The following is a 21,693-nucleotide window of genomic DNA, read 5'->3' as shown; positions in this document are numbered from 1 at the left end:
GTGAGTGGGAAGGTAGATGGGTTAATGGATGGATGGATGGATGAGAGGATGGATGGATAAATGGATGGATGAGTAGGAGGGTGGATGGATGGATGTATGGATGGATGGATGGATGGATGGATGGATGGGTGAGTGGGAAGGTAGATGGGTTAATGGATGGATGGATGAGAGGATGGATGGATAAATGGACGGATGAGTAGGAGGGTGGGTGGATGGATGGATGGATGGATGGGAGGACAGATGGATGGATAGGTGGATGGATGGATAGACACATATAGAGGCAGACAAACAGATATTAGGAAGTGGTGGATTTTGCTATTCAGTATTTATCCTTGGTCATGTTTTGAATTTTATGCATCTTTGCCGTCTTGCATGTGGCTGCGCTGAATGTTGATCTTAAAGAGGATAGATTTTTCAGCAGGATTGCTGACTGGTCCTGGCTATGCCTGTTGCACACTGGCCCTGGCACATTAGTTAATCTCCTTGAAGCTGTCTTCCACCACCTAGGAAGGGTCAATGGAAATGGGCCTGTTTCTTAATTACCTTGGAGTTGGAATGGGATGCTCAGACAACAGACTTTGTAAACAACAGTGTTGTGTAATTGTTACATCTGAAGATGGCATGAACTGTGCAGCAGACACAATACTTTACCCAGAGGTGGCATGTGAAGGCATGGGAGGGGTGACACATTTAAACTGTGCAGTCCTTGTTTTTTAGCAACAAGCCTCCTCTGCTTTATCTCGCTTCCTTTTTACTGTTTCCAAATGTGTCCCCTTTTTTGGAGAAATTAGGTCATATTGAAAGACGCCTTCAAGCACTATTGTGTCACAATCTCCCAGCCTGACAACAGACCTTAATTCTTATTTTCAAAATAACTATCCAAGTTTTCAGCCAGCAGAGCCCCTCCCCAGCCCTTCTCATCCCATTTCCCCTTGCACTTTTGTTTCTCCAAGTGACAGGGGCTGGGCTTGCTGACGGGGGTGTCTGAGTCAGAACCAGCTCAAAAGTGTGGGCCACTTCCCGGGAGGGAGTCCAGGAATAGGGTGGGGCAGGAGAGGCACTCACCCCAGGCACAAAATTTAAGGCAGCACCAAAAGTGCAGTGGTGGGATAAATTATTTTTTAACACAACACTTAAAACATCAACCTTGTCAACATCACAGGAAAGGTAAAATATAAAATCTCAAAATGAATGCAGACAGTCCCTGGTGAACAAAACAGCATGACCATAAAGGAAGACGGGCTTGGGCTAACTGTGTTCCCTGTTGCCCTGGGCCCCGATATGTATGGCTTGTCACACACAGTTACTGACCCTGCCATTAGTTAAAAGTTTCGTATTTTGGTCATCATAGATTTTGGGCCTTGATTTGGACTTTTAAAAAATATTGCATTCAAGTATTATTTCACTTGTTTTCTGAATTTTGGGGGCACGCTGTTAAATTTTGCACCCAGAGGAAGATCCTCATGCTCTTCTGCCACCGGGTGGCCCTCAGCTAAACATCGGAGTCCCTCTGTGACAGGCAGTTAGAGACACGGTGGAGGGGAGAGCACTGGACTCGAAGTCAGGATCACGGTGCCTGGTCCTGTCTCTGGGGAACCCTGGGGGAGCTGCTGTTTTGTTTTGGTTTGTTTTGGTTTGTTTGTTTGTTTGTTTGAGATAGGGTCTCACTCTGTCTTCCATGCTGGAGTGCAAGGGTCTGATCACAGCTCAGTGCAGCCTTGACCTCCCAGCTCAAGCAATCCTCCTACCTCAGCGCCCCAAGTAGCTGGGACTACAGGCATGTGCCACCATGTCCACTGGCTTTTTACTTTTTTGTAGACAAGGGGTCTCACTGTGTTGCCCAGGCTGTGCTTTTTTTACTTGTCTGTCCAGTGAAGGGCTGGCCATGTCCTGAGGCCATGTTCACACAGCACCCGTCCTCTAAAGCACTGGAGCCTGCCATGGCCAGCTGTCTCTTGGGTCCTTAGAGGGACGTACTCCCAACCCCATCTTGCTTTTCTCTTGCCCTGTGATCTGAGCTCCTCTCCCCAAAGTCATGAATGGGAGACAGGAGTCTCAAAGTGGTCGATCTGGTTGAGTTTTGACATGTGTGCACTGCCAATTCAAAGTGCAGGCAAACTTGGTGAGGATGAAATGGGTTTGGTATTGGGGTCAGTACAGTGAGGTGAATCCTGGCATGTGCCTGAGTGTTTGTCCCAGCTTGGAGGGCTTGGTCAATTAGCCCCTGCCTGTTTCCTCATCTGTGTGATGAGGATACTCCCAGTCCCCACAGGACTGTGATAACATGGACATGAGTTTGGATAACCTGGACATGCATCTGAGTCCTTACAAGAACGCACTCTGCAGCCTCCACCCTACACTGGTAGAATGCCATCCTAGGAAAGTCTCTTCCCAGGCCCCAGAGTAAGTCCTGGAAAGCAAATGCCATTGGGCCAAGTAAAATCCTTCTCTGCAGACAGGCTCTTCCTACCTCCATCCTAGCAAGTTATGTCAAGCCGAGTGCCTAGGACTCACACACTGATAAGTGCTACACAAATGCAGAGGGAGGTGTCAACTGCAAAGCTTCCAGCACAATCCACAAACCAGAACCATTCCCTGGAGCTCAATGGAGCAGCTGGGGCCTCTCGCAGAGCTGCCCACATGGCTTCCTGTACTCGCTCCCACTGCCTGCCCAACACTACTGAGAGGAGAGGGAAAGGAACGTGGCTCATGAGTTCATTGAAATGAAATATCTGGGCCAGGTGCAGTGGCTCACGCCTGTAATCTCGGCACTTTGAGAGGCTGAAGTGGTCAGATTGCTTGAGCCCGGGAGCTCTAGACCAGCCCGGGCAACATGGTGAAACCCCATCTCTATCAAAAAAATATACAAAAATTAGCTGGGTGTGGTTGGCCTGCGCCTGTAGACTCAGCTACTCAGGAGACTGAGGCGGAAGAATCACTTGAACCTGGGAGGCGGAGGTTGCAGTGAGTTCAGGTCATGCCACAGCCCTCTAGCCTGGGCGACAGAGTGAGACCCTGTCTCAAAAATAAAAATAAAAGAAATGAAATCTCACCTCCAACAGACAAACCACAAACCCTCTTTGGACAATTTGCATAATGGGATGCCAATCACAAGGTATTTATTGGCCAGTTACTGTGGGCAAGCCCCAAGCAAGGCACTGCAGGGCTCATCCCGGTGCGCAGACCCCTCCAGGTGCTCTCCCCTTTCCCTGGGCCACCTGAGCAGCTCAGAGATTTCAGATCCCCGTAGACTGACAGTCAGAGAAAGGGTTGCAGAGTCCGTGCGGGTGGTTCTTCTGTGCGCTTGGATCCAGGATACGTGCATGTGCGATGCACAGGGCACGATGCCTCCCTCACACTTCGACTTTGACTTTTGTGCAGCTGGGTGGATCTTCCCCATCTTTGTGGTCTGGATCTCTGCAGTTGCCAGGACCACGCAGCTGGGAGGTGTCAGAGCTTGGTCCATCCTCGCCATCCAATCCTTCCAGGGAGCCTTCTCAATTCCTTTTTTTTTTTTTTTTTTTTTGAGACAGAGTCTCGCTCTGTTGCCCACACTGAAGTGCAGTGGCGCAACCTTGGCACACTGCAACCTCCACCTCCAGGGTTCAAGTGATTCTCCTGCCTCAGCCTCCCAAGTAGCTGGGATTACAGGTGCCCAGCTAATTTTTGTATTTTTAGTAGAGACAGGATTTTACCATGTTTGTCAGGCTGGTCTTGAACTCCTGATCTCAGGTGATCCACTCACCTCGGCCTTCCAAAGTGCTGGGATTACAGGCATGAGCCACCATGCCCGGCCTAACTTATCTTTTAATAGACTTTATTTTAGAGCAGTTTTAGGTATACAGAAAAACTGCACAGAAAGTACAGAGTTCCCATATACCCGCTTCCTCCCTGTGAGCAGCTTCTCCTATTGTTAACTTCCTGCATTCATGTGCTTCAGCTGCTGCAATTGATGACCAACACTGCTCCGCCGTTCCTCGCAGAAGTCCACACTTCAGGGTGTGTGTGGTGTGTTCTGTGGGTTTTGACAAATGCACAGTTCCCACCATCCGGTATCATGCCTCCTGTGTATTTTCAGTGCTAGGGCCAAAAATAGCTTTTCAGGGTGGGAAAAGAAAGCTCTAGAATGTTACCACAAATGTCAGGCTTAGATTAGGTGAAGAAGGTCAGTATTAAGACAGCTCTAATGAAGAATCAGGAACTGCAGGCGGCGTAGGTGCTGGTGGCTGGGGATGAGGCCGAGAGCCACCCACCAGCCTTGCTGCAGTGCCACCAGGCAGGTCCCTCCACATAGACCACCCTCTTGCCTCTGCTTTGGGACCAACCAACCCCATGGCCTGGAAGGGCCTCATTCTGTGGCCATGAGGTTTGGTGGCCCCAAAGCAGAGGAAACAGGTGGCCTATGGTGCCCCTCCCATGAGCACCGACTGGTCAGATCTGAGTCTGCAATTGGAGAAGCTTCCTGCCCTCGGGAGAGGAAAGCTTAGGACACCTGTGGGCGGCAGGTCAGGCCCCTTCCCCTCATGGTGAGCAAGCCCAGAGCTGCATGGCTTGGATCCAAATCTACCTGGTGAGGTCTGCTCTGCTCCCCTGGGTACTTGCAGAGGGACCCCTCGCATTCTCCCACATCTGAAGGAGTGGGCATCCTCCTGGTGGTCTGGGTGCTGCTCCAGGCTCCTGCCCCTGCTTGCTGGGTGACCCGGGACAAATCTACAACACCTTGCTTTGGCTTTCAGTTTCCTCACTCATAAAACGGGGACCATCCTAGTGTCACCTAATAATAGGTGAATTGGGAAGGCTGGGGCCGGTGACCCAGCTCCTTCCACCATGCCTGGCACACTGAAGCACTCACTGCATACTGACACATGTTACTGGAATCCCAGTGGCCCTGGGTCCTGCAACCGGCAGGGTGCAATGTTGAAGGACAGGACTCAGGGCTTCAAGAGGCTCTTCATACTGTGCACTGTGGGGAGCTCACCTGGGCAGCGAGCAGACACAGGACAGCTAGAGGTGACCTGGAATCAGAGGCGGCGGCTCCAGGCGGCAGAAAGAACTAGAATTCAGGCCACCAGAGTTCACACTCAGCTACGCTGCTCATAGGGGATAGGGGCCCCGCGGCATTCCTTTCACATCTGACTTCCCTGACTGGGACAAAGGGGTTGGTTAGGATGGTGCTTCCCAAAGATGTGTGCACCGAAGCCCTGGGGATCTTGGTAATGTACATGCCAATTCTGTGGGTCTGGGGTGTGGCCGGGCAGTCTGCATTTCTAACCAGCACCCTCCCAGGCGTGCCCATGCCACTGGTCCACAGAGCACGTCTGGAGTCTTGAGCAAGGTTAGGACTGTATCTAAGGCCGCTTCCTGCTCCTTCCCTCCCAGGACCACTCCACTCATCCTTCAGCCCCGAAGTCACAGCATCCTGTTATAAACCCTCCATATGCCTGTCCTCACTCTCCTCTCTCCCAATTCACAGCTCTGTGGTGGTCAGTTCTTACCAAATCATAGGTGCCTGCTCTAAGCCAGGACCTATGGGCCCTGAGTTACCAGGGAAATGAGCAGGCAAGCCTCTGCCTTCATGCAGTGTCGGGTCTGGCTGATGAGACCATCACTTTGACCACACCGCTGTTTGCCCCCACAAGAAAGAGCACCCTGGGGAAAGCCAGGATCTATGTCTCCTTCATTCTCTGCCCTGTGTCTGGTACAAGGTCTGAGGCAGAGACGAACTACGGATGGCAGGTAGTTCGCTCCACGTGTTTTCATAATTCCTGTGCTCAGTAGGGAAACTGACATGAGCATGGTGCTGGAATCCATCACATTTCATACTAATGCTGCATTTTCTTCCAGTCATTACCATCTGGACACATACAAGGAACTTTTGAACTGGCAAATAAAGAAGAAAACAGAGAAAAAAACAGATACCCCAACATCCTTCCCAGTAAGATTTCATTTTATTTGCTGCATGATTGATGGTGTTTGCACTAAAGTCAGCTTTGCCTTGCAGCTCCCATGACCACAGGGCACTCCTGGTGCTCAGAGGCCAGAGACTGGGGCCCCAAATCACTCTAACTGCTCAGCGTGTGCACCTAGGACTCCAGAATGTTCCTCTCTGGGTGCCAGTCTCAATGCACAGGCCCTGGGCACCTTGGTTGTTCGTGGATCTGGCTGCCAAGCCTATGCTTACTGTTGAGGCCTGGGCTGCCTGGGTCCCAGCAGGAGATGGTGATGCTTCATGGCCAGGGGCACCAGCTGGCAGGGTCCCTCCTTTGGAACTCAAGCTTGGGACCCAGTCTAAGCCTGCCAGTGGCCCTGGGCAGCTCCCCTCCCTCAGACTCAGTGCTTGTGGCCATAAGCTGCAAATCCCTAGAGCTGTCTGGGGTCCTGAACCAAAGACAAAAATGACAGGAAACAAAACTTTCAGGTGGGCAGCAGCTTTGTGGAAAGGCTCCGAATCGACCTGATCTAACCACAACAGTACAAGTGGTCATGGGCCGGGGAGCACGGGTGCCAGGAGGTGGCAGGGCCAGGGAGCAGACGGATATGTGCGGAGGTCATCTCAGTGATCTGCTCCAGCTGGCTGGGTCATGACCTGGAGGCAGCTTTCACAGCCTATCTTGGCACCAAGACAAACCCCAGAGGTTCTGAGCCGCCTTTGTAAGAGCTGGCTCTGGCTGGACGCAGTGGCTCATGCCTGTAATCCCAGCACTCTGGGAGGCTGAGGCGGGTAGATCACCTGAGGTCAGGAGTTCCAGACCAGCCTGGCCAACATGGTGAAACCCTGTCTCTACTAAAAATACAAAAAATTAGCCTTGTGTGATGGTGGATGCCTGTAATTCCAGCTACTCGGGAGGCTGAGACAGGAGAATCTCTTGAATCCGGGAGGCGGAGGTTGCAGTGAGCTGAGATCGCACCATTGCAGTCTAGCCTAGGCAACAAGAGTGAAACTTCATCTCAAAAAAAAGGAGCTGGCTGGGCATCAGAGTGGTTTTGGGATCTTTCACCCACCTGGCCCCTCCCATTATCTGCTTTGCCCATAAGGCTAACAGAAGGGCAGCCTCAAAGGGCTCCACTAAGTTCAGGTTTGAATCCTGAACCTGCGGCCTCCGCCTGGTCCACGGAGGGGTCCGCCCCTCCTGGCCTGGGCCTCGGTGTGGCGGAGGAAGGCAGCCCATGTGGGCTCTGGCATGCTGCTTCTTGCTGCATTTTTAGGACTAAAATTGAGTTCATCTGCTCCGTATGTCAGAGCAGCTATGGTCTGTCTGATCTTTGGTCTGTCCAAACTGTGCACTTTTCAGAAATAATTCTTTCCCATTTGACATGCATAGAATTGGTGTGTGGCTTTTACAGAACCCCACTGTGAGCCCATGATCCAATGAAAACTGGGAGAAATTTGTCAAATAGTCATTCATTTCCTGTGCTACAGGAGTCAATTGGCCTTTCCTCCAAGCCTGAAAGCGTAGTCAGGTTCAGAACAGGCTTTTCTAGCCTACCCTGTAAGATTTGTTCCCTGCTCCTGGCAGGAGCACCAAGGCACAGGCAGCCTTCCGGGGCTGGAGGACTGCCAGGACGTGGCATGTTTCTCACTGCTGGAAAGATAAGTTTACAGAACAGTGGCAGGGAGACAGTGTGGCCTGGCAAGGGTTAATGCGGGGGACATCTGGCATTAGGCTTCAGGAAGACTAAAGGCTGAGGAGAGGCTTGTCTGATTACACCAAGCAATTGGTCAGAATGACCTCAGGGGTCCCTGCTGGGACCAGGACAGGTGAGCTGGATCATGGGACATCAGGCCGGGAGCTCTCAGGACTGCTCCACCCACCCCCAGGGTCACAGCCCCTAGTATCACTTAGGGTGGGGCTGAGGGTCACCTTGGGGAGAAGGGAGAAGGGACCCAACTGCCACAGCCGCTGGCGCCTTCCCTGCCTTTCCCAATCTCTCACCAGAGTCACAAGATGGCCCGTGGCTCCAGGCAGGCATGTGGCCTTGGGAGTTTTGGGGTTAGAGGTCAAGGTGTTTTGCCTGTCAGGCAAGCTTGACTTTTGTCTATAGAAAGGCTCTGTGGCATATGGCAAGCAAGGCTTCTTTTCTGGAAAAATGCCAACAGCTGATAATTTTAGGAAATAATGTTTTGAATGTGAAGTGTGACTTTTTAGAATAAAAAGACAGGAAGCTCTTAGAAACTGCAAGATTCTAAATCTAAGCAGAAGGCTATATTTTACCCTGTGCTTTTCTATAGCTGTCCTCAAAGCATAAACCATTCCAGATTATTTTCAACTAGTGTTATACGTGTTCAGCAGAGCTATATCTGCCTGGGCATTGCCAGTCGCTGAGCAGGAGGGTCTCATGGTGAGGTCTGCAGGACTGTAAGTTTGGGGTCCAACTCCCTGGCCACCCTGTTTGGGCTGTGACTGTCTCTGAGACCTGTACCTACCCCTTCTCTGCTGGCAGCCAGACAGAGCTGGCTCAGCCATCGAGGGTCTCAGGCCACCAACCTGTGGCCCACCTGACAGCCTTCCAGGTGAAGGTGAGACAGACAAGGCATGACCTGGGGGGCTGCCCAGCTCCGTATCACAAATGCCACAAACACAATCCACTCTGATCAGGAACTAAGAGGAGAAGCAGGGAGGGGACCTAGAGTCACTCAACAATGAGTCAGGAACGAGCCCCAAAGCTCCTACTGCCATGGGCCAGACTCTGCCCAGTGCAGCATCAACATCTCAGAGCCAGCCTCGTCCCAGCCTGGCTGAGCCAGACATTCCTGGGACAGGTCGGGGCTTCTCTACTGTGCACAGGAGGAGCAGCGCCAGGCCCACAGCACTTCTGCAGCCTTCGTTTCTTTTCACATCACAAACCAAATGTGCAAAACCCATCCTGGAGTGCATGCTTTCACTAGCAACAAAGCCAGTCCTAAGACAACCTTCTTCATAGTTCTACGGAGGAAGCTGGGGAGGCAGAAGTGACTGCAGCCCACAAAAGTCATGATGGAGCCCTGACGGGTGCGTACACATGCACACACACCCCCACACACACACCACACACATACACACACACATACACCACACGTGCACACCACACATACTCCACACACACCAGACACATGACACACAAACACACCACACACACTACACACATAGCACACACACATACACACTCCACGCATACACCAGACACACACTCCACACAAATGCACTGCACACACTACACACATACACAGCACACACATACTATACAGACATACACAACATACACCACACACATACATATGCACCACACACATATACACCATGCATACAGACCACACACACTACACATGTACATACCCACTGCATATACATACACATACCACACACATAACATAGACACACGTACACACCACACACATACATACATAACAAACATACATATACATATACCACACACAGCACACATTACACACACACACCACACACACATACACACCACACATACACACCACACTACACATACACACCGAACCAACATGCACACATTAACACAGCAAACACACTACACACATACACTACACACATATACTACACACATACACCACACACACTACACACCATATACACACATACACTCCACACATACATTACACACGTACACACCCACACACATACACAACACACATACAATACACACACTACACACATACACACCACACATACACACCACACTGCACATACACACCAAACCCACATGCACACATTAACACAGCACACACATACACACATACACTACACACATATACCACACACACTACATACCATATACACAGATACACACTACATGCCACACATGCATTACACACATACACACCAACACACACACACCACAAATACAATATACACACCACACACACTACACACATACACACCACACACAGACATACACACCACACATACAAACACACTATACATGCACACCAAACCCACATGCACACATAGCACACACACTATACACATACACCATGCACACACACACACACCATATGCCACACACACGTTACACACCCACACACATATACATACCACACATACAATACACACACACCACACACCACACATACATTGCACACATACACACACACATATACATACAATACACACACCACACACACTACACACATTCATACCACATATACACCACATACACTACACAAACACACCACACACCATACACATACACACACAACACATTCATACCAAAGTACACACCACACACACATCATACACCACACCACTCACACCACAAAAATACATACACACAGCACATACTACGCTTACATACTCACAGATACCACAAACAGACACAACACACTTGCACCAATATATACACCACACACATCAGGCTCACACAACACACCAGTCACACCACAATCATCCAGATGCACACACACACCCCACACACAGAGCACTCCATGGTCAGCCTTCCACCCTGGGAACCTGCCTTGCAGCTGGCTGGCTCTACTGGGTGGCCCTCTCTATGCTTACCTTCCAGTCCTGGGGCACACTCTGGTGGTGGGACTGAGGGTCAGAGTCCCCAGTCCTAGGCCCCCACATCCACTTGTCCTCATGGGGCTGGTACTCATTTCCCAGGGAAGCCTGGAAGAGTGGACTCACTCATTCTGTCCTGGGGCTTTTCTACGTGCACCCACACTTGTCAATACTGGGGCCCAGTGTGAGATTCATAAAGCACAGCCCTTGCACAGCCAGGAGCCTGACAGGTTCTGCTGTTCGCATCTGTGATCCTCTGTTCTTGTCTATGTGATGATCCGGCAGCCCCCATTCTGGACACTGAAATCCTACGCTTGTCGTCGTCCCACAGCTGAGACAGTCAGTGTTCACCAAAGCAGGTGCATTCTCTCACGGGACACTAGTGGTCTCCCTGGGAACACTGAAGAAGAACATCTCTGCCACCCCCAGTGTCGCTGTGAAGCTGCTTTTGCCCTTCCTAGCAGCTGACACTGCAGATGAAGAGACGGCACTGCCATTCCTGGCCCTGACATCTTGGCTGTGTTCGGGTTTTTTCCAGATGATCATTCGAGGGTGGTTCTGAGCCAAGCGGATGGAATTCCCTGTTCAGACTACATCAATGCTTCATACATAGACGTAAGTGGGCAGAGGCTTCCGGTTCCCCTGGCCCAGCTGAGGGCGAGGCATGACCAGTGAGCACTTTCTTGTCTGGTGCCAGGTGTGTAAACTGTCACAACCTTTCTGGGCAGTTTGGCCCCAAGCACAAAGGGCATGGAACTGCCCATGCTTTACAAGGTAGCATCAGCATCTGGGAATTTGATTTCAAGAGACAGAGATAAGCACAGAGGATGTTCATTACAGCATTATTTATATTCCTGACCAAATAGAACAGGGAGAATGGGCAGTTAAACAAATGGTGGTAAAACTATGTGCAGTGGATTATTAGAACTCCATTTGTGTTGATCTTTAAAAGATTACTTAATGTAAATTATAAAATTCTCATTAAAAATACAACATAAATCAAATTGTACATGTTCACCCAATTAGAGCATAGAAATGTCTGCTTGTGTGTGAGTCTGGGAAAGGTTTTGCAGAGAAACAGACTAGAGAGGAGACTATGAAATAGGACTTGTTATTTCTGGAATTGCTGGTGAGTTTTCTTTCTTCTTAACCTTTTCCTGTGTTTTGCAAATTCTCTGTGGTGTGTATATATTGCTTCCCTAACAGCAATGACAACGAATCCTTTCAGCAAAGATAATCCTGAAAAAAAAAGTAAATCTGATTTTGTTTTTTCTAGGGTTACAAAGAGAAGAATAAATTCATAGCAGCTCAAGGTAAACTTTTTATTAATTTCTGAAGGTATTTTTGGTAAAATGATGTGAATGGCTCTTATTTCCTTATCTGTATGCCAAAAAGACCAAGGATTTATATTGGACTTTTGTATTTGTGTTTATACCTCACAGACCCGTTAGATTTCCATTCACACAATGGATATGTGTAGACAGTCAGAGAAACACACACTTAGTTATCCCCACACCTATACGGTGTGAACACAGGCCATGGGGTGGCCCCAGCTGCCACTCGACATGCTAATACTTGCATCAGATAACCTTGAATTTCTCTCAGCTGGCTGAGCACTAGGTAGCCCCCAAGTTTGGAGGGTGATGGGGTGAGTAGCTTTTCAGATCAAGGCGGTAACTTGATCTGAAAAGTACTTCAGCCGCGAAAACATGCCCCTCAGCTCGCACAGAGCTCTCCCTTGTCTGTTGAGTACTGAACCCAGCATCATTCCCCCAGGGGTTGCCACCTGCAGGACCCGGAGGGCGTGCAGCTAGGCATCACTGGAGCTGAAACTAGATTCCTCAGACTTAGGCCAGGAGTCTTTAGAGCAGTGAGCTCTGAATTTCACCATACATCAAAATCACCTGGGAAGTTGGTACAAATGCAGGATATCTAAGAAAAAAGGACACACGTGCACACGCAGAGGACATCAGGAATGTGCCCAGCTGGAAACCTCGGGAAACCTGACAATCCGAGCCGAAACAGATGAAAGCAAGGATTTCTCTCTTGCAAGCAGACACCCACAGGGAGGCAGCCCTGGGCGGGACAGCAGCGGGGCAGGGCCCTCCTCACCTCCTGGCCCGTCCCCCTCAGCATGCAGAGCTTAGCTCAGGGCTACAGAATAGCTGTGGCTCAGACAGGAAGCACACAGGTGCAGAGGACTTTCTCCTAGTGACATTTTGTCTTTTGTTCAGATGCCCCTCTCCAGGGACTTTAGCTCATCTCTTATTGGACAGCATCATGCTGAGAGTAAGATTTTGACAAAGAAAAGGAGATTGGGAATGCAGGGTGAGGCCGGGCAGTCTCTGCCTCTCCCAAGGCTGTCGCCAGCTCTCTGACACAGCCCTCATCTGAACCTTGCTTCTTATCTGCCAATGTAAGGAACTCCACCTGGGCCTAATGACCCTGCCCTCGGAGGGGTTCTGGCTGGAGTGGGGTGGGTGCTAGGACAGGCAGCCCCCACTGTTTCTGGAATACTTCAGGGAATGAAGTGTGTGCCCCAACAGGGCCGAGAAGGGGCCAGCGGCCAGGGTGCTGGGACCCCAGAGCGACTTCCCTTCATGTCTTTTGACCTCAGAATTGTCCTCTACACACAGGCCCCAAACAGGAAACTGTTAATGACTTCTGGAGAATGATCTGGGAGCAAAAGTCTGCGACCATCGTCATGTTAACGAACTTGAAAGAAAGGAAAGAGGTGAGCTCCTGGCATCTGACTCCAGGGTCACTTCCTGTCAGCTGCTGCTGCGGGGCTGGACGTTCTTACCACTTCCTCTTCCTATTTCCCACCCTTCCTCTCACTGTCACTGCAGAAAACCCCAAACACGGGCAGTGGCTTACATCATTTTCATCAGAAAACAAATCCCCTGCGCCCCAAGCATCTCACGGTTACCTAATCTGTGATAAAACAGTGACAAAGGGTTCCCCTTTTGTCCCAAGGGAGAGTGGTCCCTGGCCAGCCCCGGGGCTCTGGCTGCGTGATGGGAGGCAGGAATCTCAGAAGCTGAGTTTTAGGATGTCCAGCGTGTCATGTGGCAGACCTCAGACGAGAAGTGAACATAATTTCATGCTTATTATCCAGACTAGAGAAATGCATTTGAAAACATGGTATATTGAAGAAATGTTGATTTGCCATCCAAATATATTTAATTAGCTGTTTCTAATTCAAAAAAGGATGCATGTACATTATAAGAATTTGAATCATCGACAAAGAGGAAAAGTTGAACTGATTTGTTTCCTAATGGAACAAGTACTCATTAGCATCTGCTGTGCTGGGCCAGCTCTGTCCCAGGTGCAAGGAATGGGGGCTCACATTCAGGGCTGAGACGTGGGGGCTATTGGGCGCCCAGGGGGGAGGTGTTGAGTGACAGGCAGGGAGCCATGCCATAGGCAGTGAGCTCGCTCTCCAGAATCAAAGAAGAACTGGGAGCCGGAGGGAGACTTGCTTCAGGTGGGGCGACAGTCAGGAGGCTATGCTTCTGGCGTGTTGTGGCATGAAGGCCCAGCTCAGGAGGAACCGCGTGCCCTGCCGGCCTTGCTCGGGCCCTACTCTGTCCTGAGCTCCTCAGTCGTCTACTGGCCTGGCCCCAGCAGCGCCCAGGCAAGGACTGTGGTGAAGGGCTGCCATTTTTAATGGGAGTGCCAGGCCTTGGGGAGCTCAGCTGGGGCAGAGGATGGGTGGCAGGAGCCCGAGGGAAGGGCAGGCTGGCAGGTGCTCTGGCCCCCACAGTGCCAGCTTACTAAGTGCCACTCCAAACACAGGAAGCAGCCTCCAGCCACGTTTCTAGTCAGGGTAGGATGGGGGCTCTTGTTCTGCTCTCGGGGGAGCTTGAAACAGGACTGGGGAGGGCCACCCCTTCACCCTTACGAATCTCGTCCCTGTCATCCTTTGTCACGGGGAAGAGTGACAGAGGAAAGCAGGGGATTCCCAGAGCAGGACTCTTCACCCTGCCTGTGCTGGAGCAGCCATGGAGGAGGACACCCACACTAGGGAAAAGGAGGCTGACCCTTCACCAGGCATCTCAGGGTGCCCTGTGACCCGCAGTGATAGGGACCAGTCTTCCTGGGGCTGGTGCTCCAAGCATGAGACCAGCACAGAAGCCGGGGCTCTGGAGGATGCCCCCGCTTCCCCCTCTCAGTCACTGTGCTGAAAATGTCACGGCATTTTCTCTCCATCTTCTTCCACCGCCTCCTACTGGATTTTTCCACTCCTGTGACTCAGTGCTGGGCTGCTGCCATGTCCCGATTCTCACCAATTCAGATGAAATCATTTCTCAATAGAGTTCCCTTTTTCTTAATTGCTCACACTTCTGTTGTGGTTTCCTTGGCTTCCACATCCTGGGCTCTGCATTGCAAAAGGCAGCTGCCCTGGCATCTCATGATCGGTGGGAGGGAGCGAGAGGGAGGGGGTATAAAAGCAGCCACCAACACCGAGCCCTTGAGAGGCTGAGACCATTTCACAGTTCCCACTGGAGAAGCTTTCAAGGTGAGAAGCTCAGGAGGGTCCCCAGGGCTCCTGACAGGGCCAAGACTCACCCAAACCGAGACCTGCAGGCATTTTCAGTTCTTCCGGGCTATGTCAGAGATGCCCTGTGACCAGCAGCCCCACCCAGAGCCCGGAGCAGGCAGGAGGAAGTTGTCCGTGGCAGTCGTAACACAAGGATGCTGCTCCCTGCTAAATACCAGAGGCTGTTTGTTTCATAAGACTATTAATCCTGGAGACTTGACCATGAGCTGTGCTGCTCAGGGGCCATTCCCAGGATAAACTCTCTGATGATTGGCAGGCTTGTTCCATTCCAGAGATGTTTCTCTGGCACATGAAGTAGATGCTTTTCCCCTTGAGGTGGGTCCTCATTCACTCGTGAAGTCCGCCCTGATAGAGGACTCACCACCAGGCAGGTGCTTCGTGCGATGCTGCAGAATGAAAGAGTTCCCAGAACATGTATTTTGGGTCATTATTGCTTCAGAGGTTGGGAAGGTAGAGAAATGGGCCTGTCTGTAGCAATGCGTCCCCTCCTGCAGACGCCACAGCAGCTTCGTCCCTGCTAGAGAAAATGAAGGTCATTAGGCCAATCATAGGTTCATTAATCTTGAACAGCAGACTGGCAGTGGGGCAAATTAACTTTGTCCTTAGTGAACTGAGCAAGAAAAATACAAATTGCTGAATCCAATGGTAAATGTGGGGGGGAAGCACTGTCCTTGCCCCCTGGTCTGAGGGTCATTTGGGGTCAGGTGCCCAGCTCTGAAGGCTGTAGGCTCAACATGACTGGCTGATGGTCAGTTAATAAAATGTATGGGATTCGTGAATGAATGAAGAAGTGAGACATTGTTGGTGTCTAAATCAGAAAGCCTTGGGGGGTCCCCGTCATAGCCTCAAGGCTGCTTCCACCCATTATGCAGCCTCAGTTTCCCCACTCATGAGGTCGACACAGGTGCGCTTGCTGTTTCTCAGCTCTGGGAACTGTGTGACTCCAGCTGGTGTGTGTGAGGCCTTCTGTGGATGGCGGGGATGTCATGACGCAGTACACCCACAGATTTATTTGCTTCTATGAAATTGTTCCATGCAGGAAAAGTGCCATCAGTACTGGCCCGACCAAGGCTGTTGGACCTATGGAAACATCCGGGTGTGCGTGGAGGACTGCGTGGTTTTGGTCGACTACACCATCCGGAAGTTCTGCATACAGCCAGTAAGCATCTCTAGTTGCTAACCTTCCAGAAAGATCATTCCCAGAGAGCGCGATGCCCAGAGTTAACACCCTGCTGTAGTTATGAAGCTCTTTGCTGCCACCTCAGCACTGCCGCAGCTCTGGCTGAGAGGGTACAGTGACCAGGCTGTGATGGGCAGATGGGCAAGTGGGCCAAGACACCAGAGGCTGCTGCACAAGGGTCTGCAGACTGTGCTGGGGGCTCCTAATTCCCGGAGACTCCTCTGGGCCTCTCCACGAGGAAGACCAGTAGGGGCCTGGGGATGGGAACTCCCCTCAATATCACAACGGCATTTCACACACTGGAACTGGGAGGGCAGTTTTTTTCTAACACATTCCAAATTATGTCTGAAATCTCCTCATTATTTTCCACACTTGGGTCCTGCTAGTTCCACCACCCCAAAGGGTTTAAGAGAGATACGAGTACAAATATCTGTATACAAAGCAGATGCAATAAAGATATAGAAGAAAGTTTAAAACCATAGAGAAAAAACAGAAGGCCATTTTATCAAGATTTAAAGATAGAGTGATTGGCTTAATTAGGTCACAAAATAAGTGTCTGAGGTCCCCAAAAGCCACAGCCAAAAAGGAAAAAGATGAGCTGATCATTTTTATTCTATCCGCTGCTGGCATCTCTCCCAGAAATGTGTACACAGGCGCACACAAGTATTCACACACATGCACACATACACCCACATACCCGCACACAGGCACGCACATGCACACACATACATACATACACAGGCATGCACATTCACACACATACATCCATACACATACACGTGCACATACATACATGTGCATTCACACGTGTGCACACATACATACACCCACACATGCACGCTATGCACACATGTGCATCCACAGACACACACATGCACATCACACGTGTGCACACATACATACACCCACACATGCACGCCATGCACACACACTCCCACACAGGTGCACACATGCATGCACATGCACACACATACACATTCACACAGGTGCACACAGGCACACACATGCACACACATACATACACCCACACACATGCACACAGGTGCACAATGCATGCATGCACACGCATACATACACCCATGCACAGCCACACTGTACACATGTGCACACATGTACACATAGGCACACACATTCACACATGTGGACACACACCCACACACATTCACACATGCACACATTTGCACACCCAAACACACATACACCCACACACATTCACACATGTCCACACAAATACACCCACACAGGCACACAGATGCACATATGCACGCACATTGCACACACATATATATATCCAAACACACACATTCACAAACGTGTGCATACATGCACACATATTTACTTCCAAATACACTGTGTATCACCTTCCATGATCTGGCAAGGGAATTAAACTCATGGGCTCTGGGTCCGACAGCTGAGGCAGGCTCTGAGGGCAGCTCTGGGCATCTCCAAAGAGCAGGTTGATGGCATCATCTGTGCTCCCAAATTTAAGACAGCTTTGCACAGGGAGGGATGTGCTATTGGACCACAGGCATGGGGTGGGACTGTCCAGACAAAATGGGCCATGGCCACCCCCCTTGCACGGGGGCTGTGAGCACACAGACCAGCTTGGGGATGTGTCTGGCTGCTTGGGCTCTGCCTGACCTGGGCATGGCTGGGTGCTGCAGGCCCTGCTCTGTGCCCCCAAAGCAGCACATGTTCAGAGTCAGCAGGGGTAAGGGCCAGGCTCTCTCGCTCTGGCAGGCCCCCTCTAGACAGGCCCCTCCCCCATGCATCCCCAGTACAGGGGAACCCACAGCGTCCTCAGAATGAGATGCTGGGGTTGGGGGGGGGCAGGGGGAGGATTGTTGCTCCCACTCTGGTCTCTCCGTGTCCCCTGCAGCAACTCCCTGAAGGCTGCAAAGCCCCCAGGTTGGTCTCACAGCTGCACTTCACCAGCTGGCCTGACTTCGGAGTGCCTTTTACCCCTATTGGGATGCTGAAGTTCCTCAAGAAAGTAAAGACGCTCAACCCCATTCATGCTGGGCCCATCGTGGTCCACTGTAGGTACGTTGGGAGCCATGGGGTAGACCCTCAAGGTCAGGCCACAGTGAGGGGACTCACCCTCATGGGCAATGACCAGGGGACCAATATCAGGTGGGCAGAGGTACAGGCAGGGCTGGCATGAATACAAATGTCAGTGACTGAGCTGGGCCCCAAGAACCCTATGGGAGAAAGCTCTGAAAGCCCCTTTTCACACAAGTCAATAAAACCCACCAAAGCCAAGAGGCTCCAGTGGATGGTGGGAATGGAGCTCTGGGCAGGTCTGCTTGGTCACTCTCGCCTTCCCCTGGGAATCCCAAGTCACCTCTGGGAACCAACATAGAAACCAGGGAAGCCAGGCTTCTGCAGGAAGCCCCCCCAAAACACACTAGTCTTTATGGAAGAGCACACCACGGCTCAGAGGACCCACAGCACAGTCCTCCAGAGCACACTGTCCTGGAGACCAGGGTCCGAGACCAGGCTGCCCCTTGCCAGCTGCCACATCAGCCTTGGTTTCCTCACCTGTGATGAGGACAGCCTCGGGGGAGCCTGTGACTTGCATCTAGGTGGGCTTTGCACAACACAGAAACCACTCACATATAAGCCAAGGCCACCGCCACAGCCTCCTCTCCACCCTCTCTGCTGGTCCACAGAGAGCCCCACTTGTTCCTGTCTGGGATTGGCCTCACCAAGGCATCACTTTGATTAGATACTAAGTTTCCAGCTGTTACCGACGAGTTCATTCTGAGTATCACAGCACTGCCAGGGACAAAAGGCACCTGCACGCAGTGATGCAGGCACTCTGCTCCTGTCGTGCAGGTGTTCAGGAGAAGCCGTCCGGAAACTCTGGCAGAACCAGCTTTCCCCAAGTCTGTGCAACACTCCCTCGCTGGGGCCAAGCAGAGGCTGGCCCCACCCCACCCACCCTCCAGTGCAGCCCGTGCCAGGAGGAATGTGCAGGGTCAGATAACAGGAATCTGACAGATGCCACCTCACTTAATGCCCCGAGTCAGGTGACTTTGTTTGCCCAGTTTGACAGAGCGGGAGGCTGGTTCCCAGAGCTGTTGTGTAGTTGATCTGAGGGCCCTCTGCTCCCAAAGGGGCAGATCATGGATGTCAGTCACACACAAAAGAAGACACTGTTTGGTAAATGAGGAAAATTATCCGCACAGCCTAATCCACGGCTTACTGCACCAGCTGCTAATGTGCCTCTTAGCAGAGTGTCAGTGGCTGTCAGAGGACCGGCTTGAGATCACTTTACTGAGACCGCAGCTCCCTCTGGTGGTCTCACTAAAGCTTTGTTCCTATTTAACCAAAAAAAAGAAGTTGGATCAAGTGACCTGGGGCCAGACCTGCCCTTCCCTCCGGGTGTGCAGGCATCTTGCGGGCCTGTCATTTACTTACGGGGGTGTGTGACTCATGACACAGCATCTTTCTCCCCAAAGCGCGGGCGTGGGCCGGACGGGCACCTTCATTGTGATCGACGCCATGATGGCCATGATGCACGCGGAGCAGAAGGTGGATGTGTTTGAATTTGTGTCTCGAATCCGTAATCAGCGCCCTCAGATGGTTCAAACAGATGTGAGTCCTGCCTTCCTCTTGCCCTGGTCTAGCTTCCCAAAGCAAACCCGGATACCTTGGCCACACAGCCGTGCGGGGCCCTGGCCTGGCTTCCCTCCCCATGGCCCTCGCTGCCCATGCATGGGACCTCGGGGACTCCCTCACCCTCATCTTTCCCTTGTGTGCTCACATGAGATGGAGCAATCCTGCTCCCCCAAACGGCGCACGTACACAGCGCCTGGCATGCTCACCAAGGTGAGGTACTGCCGCTGCCGTTCTCCTTGGTCAAGGATATAAATGGTCATTATCCATGGCCGGTACTCTGACCCTTGCCCTACACCTCCTTGTGCTGGCAACAAGAGAAAGAGAAGAGAGCTGACCCCTTTGGGCTGCAGAGCTGCACACGGGCCAAGGATGCAGGGCAGAGTCGAGGGTGTGGGCGCCCCTGGTCTCCCTGCAGATGCAGTACACATTCATCTACCAAGCCTTACTTGAGTACTACCTCTACGGGGACACAGAGCTGGACGTGTCCTCCCTGGAGAAGCACCTGCACACCCTGCCCGGCACCAGCACCCACTTCGACAAGATTGGGCTGGAGGAGGAGTTCAGGGTGAGTACAGCTGACCTCCTCTCCATCCTGGGCTAGGCAGCCAAGGGCACGTGGAAAACAGGTGACCATTTAAAGGAAGCCTCTTTCAATCACTTGGCCTCTTAACTGACCTCAGAAAAAGCAGGGGCAATGTCAGAACTGTGATTTACAAGGGAGGAAGGATCAGGTGGCTTTCAGAGCCTCACAGCAGCCCTGCCGGGCACACGTCTATTTCCCAATGCTCAGGAGACTTCTGGGATGGAGGCATTTCCTTTGAGCAGGTGCCCTGGCCAGCAGCAGTAGTCCTCGGGTGAGCATCGTGTTCAGGAATGTCAGGGGTTTAACTGCGTCACTCTGTCCTTCTCTGCTGCAGAAATTGACAAATGTCCGGATCATGAAGGAGAACATGAGGACTGGCAACCTGCCGGCAAACATGAAGAAGGCCAGGGTCATCCAGATCATCCCGTGTAAGGCACCCGTGGTGTGGCTGGGCGGGGCTGGGGCTGGAGGCTTTCACCCCAGAGAACCCACTGACCACTGCCCCCTGTGCACCAGGTTCAAGAGCAGGGTGTCCTCGGGCCCCAAGCTAAGGGCTTTTTCATAATGTAAACTTTCCAAAGAGTTGGCTTTACTTAGTGATTTTATTAATAGGCTCTATGTTTTGGAAGCTTGTAGCAACGGACTAAATTTGTCAAGGTGGGACCCTTTTTATAGTAACTAAAGGAAGATACTGCTTTGCAGATGACTTCAATCGAGTGATCCTTTCCATGAAAAGGGGGCAAGAATACACAGACTACATCAACGCGTCCTTCATAGACGTACGTACGCTGGCCTGGGTTGTGTTTATGCAGGTGGGATTCCTTCACATGTGACCACACAGACTTGATTAGCTTGTTTTCACAATGAGAAAAGAATGGACACGTCTCCAGAACCTCAACCGTTTTTGTTAGCAGAATTACTTGCTTTCAAAAATAGAAATAAAAAGTAGGCCAGGCACAATGGCACAAGCCTGTAATCCCGACACTTTGGGAGGCTGAGGTGGGCGAACCACTTAAGGTCAGGAGTTTGAATCCAGCCTGGCCAACACGGTGAAACCCCGTCTCTACTAAAAATACAAAAATTGGGTGGGCATGGTAGCAGGTGCCTGTAATCTCAGCTACTCAGGAGGCTGAGGCAGGAGACTCACTTGAATCCAGGAGGCAGAAGTTGCAGTGAGCCAAGATCACGCCACTGTACTCTAGCCTATGCAACAGAGCGAGACGCCTTCTCAAAA

At 51.3% G+C, this 21,693-nt stretch overlaps 1 protein-coding gene across 1 annotated transcript in view; it reads left to right on the top strand.

Annotated features, from left to right (window-relative positions):
• Positions 1-21,693, top strand: part of PTPRE (protein tyrosine phosphatase receptor type E) — a 176,899-nt gene that overhangs the window by 139,901 nt on the left and 15,305 nt on the right. Inside the window, exons 7-16 of the mRNA XM_017537833.2 lie at positions 5,845-5,935; positions 11,047-11,123; positions 11,785-11,821; positions 13,145-13,242; positions 16,112-16,231; positions 18,132-18,295; positions 19,717-19,852; positions 20,292-20,441; positions 20,794-20,887; positions 21,162-21,271. Of these exons, the coding sequence (XP_017393322.2) occupies positions 5,845-5,935; positions 11,047-11,123; positions 11,785-11,821; positions 13,145-13,242; positions 16,112-16,231; positions 18,132-18,295; positions 19,717-19,852; positions 20,292-20,441; positions 20,794-20,887; positions 21,162-21,271 (1,077 nt within the window). The remainder of the gene's footprint in view (positions 1-5,844; positions 5,936-11,046; positions 11,124-11,784; positions 11,822-13,144; positions 13,243-16,111; positions 16,232-18,131; positions 18,296-19,716; positions 19,853-20,291; positions 20,442-20,793; positions 20,888-21,161; positions 21,272-21,693) is intronic.

Source organism: Cebus imitator, unplaced genomic scaffold (assembly GCF_001604975.1).
Source record: "Cebus imitator isolate Cc_AM_T3 unplaced genomic scaffold, Cebus_imitator-1.0 Scaffold107, whole genome shotgun sequence".
Taxonomy (NCBI): Eukaryota; Metazoa; Chordata; class Mammalia; order Primates; family Cebidae; genus Cebus; species Cebus imitator.
This window is presented reverse-complemented; position numbering and strand designations above follow the sequence as displayed.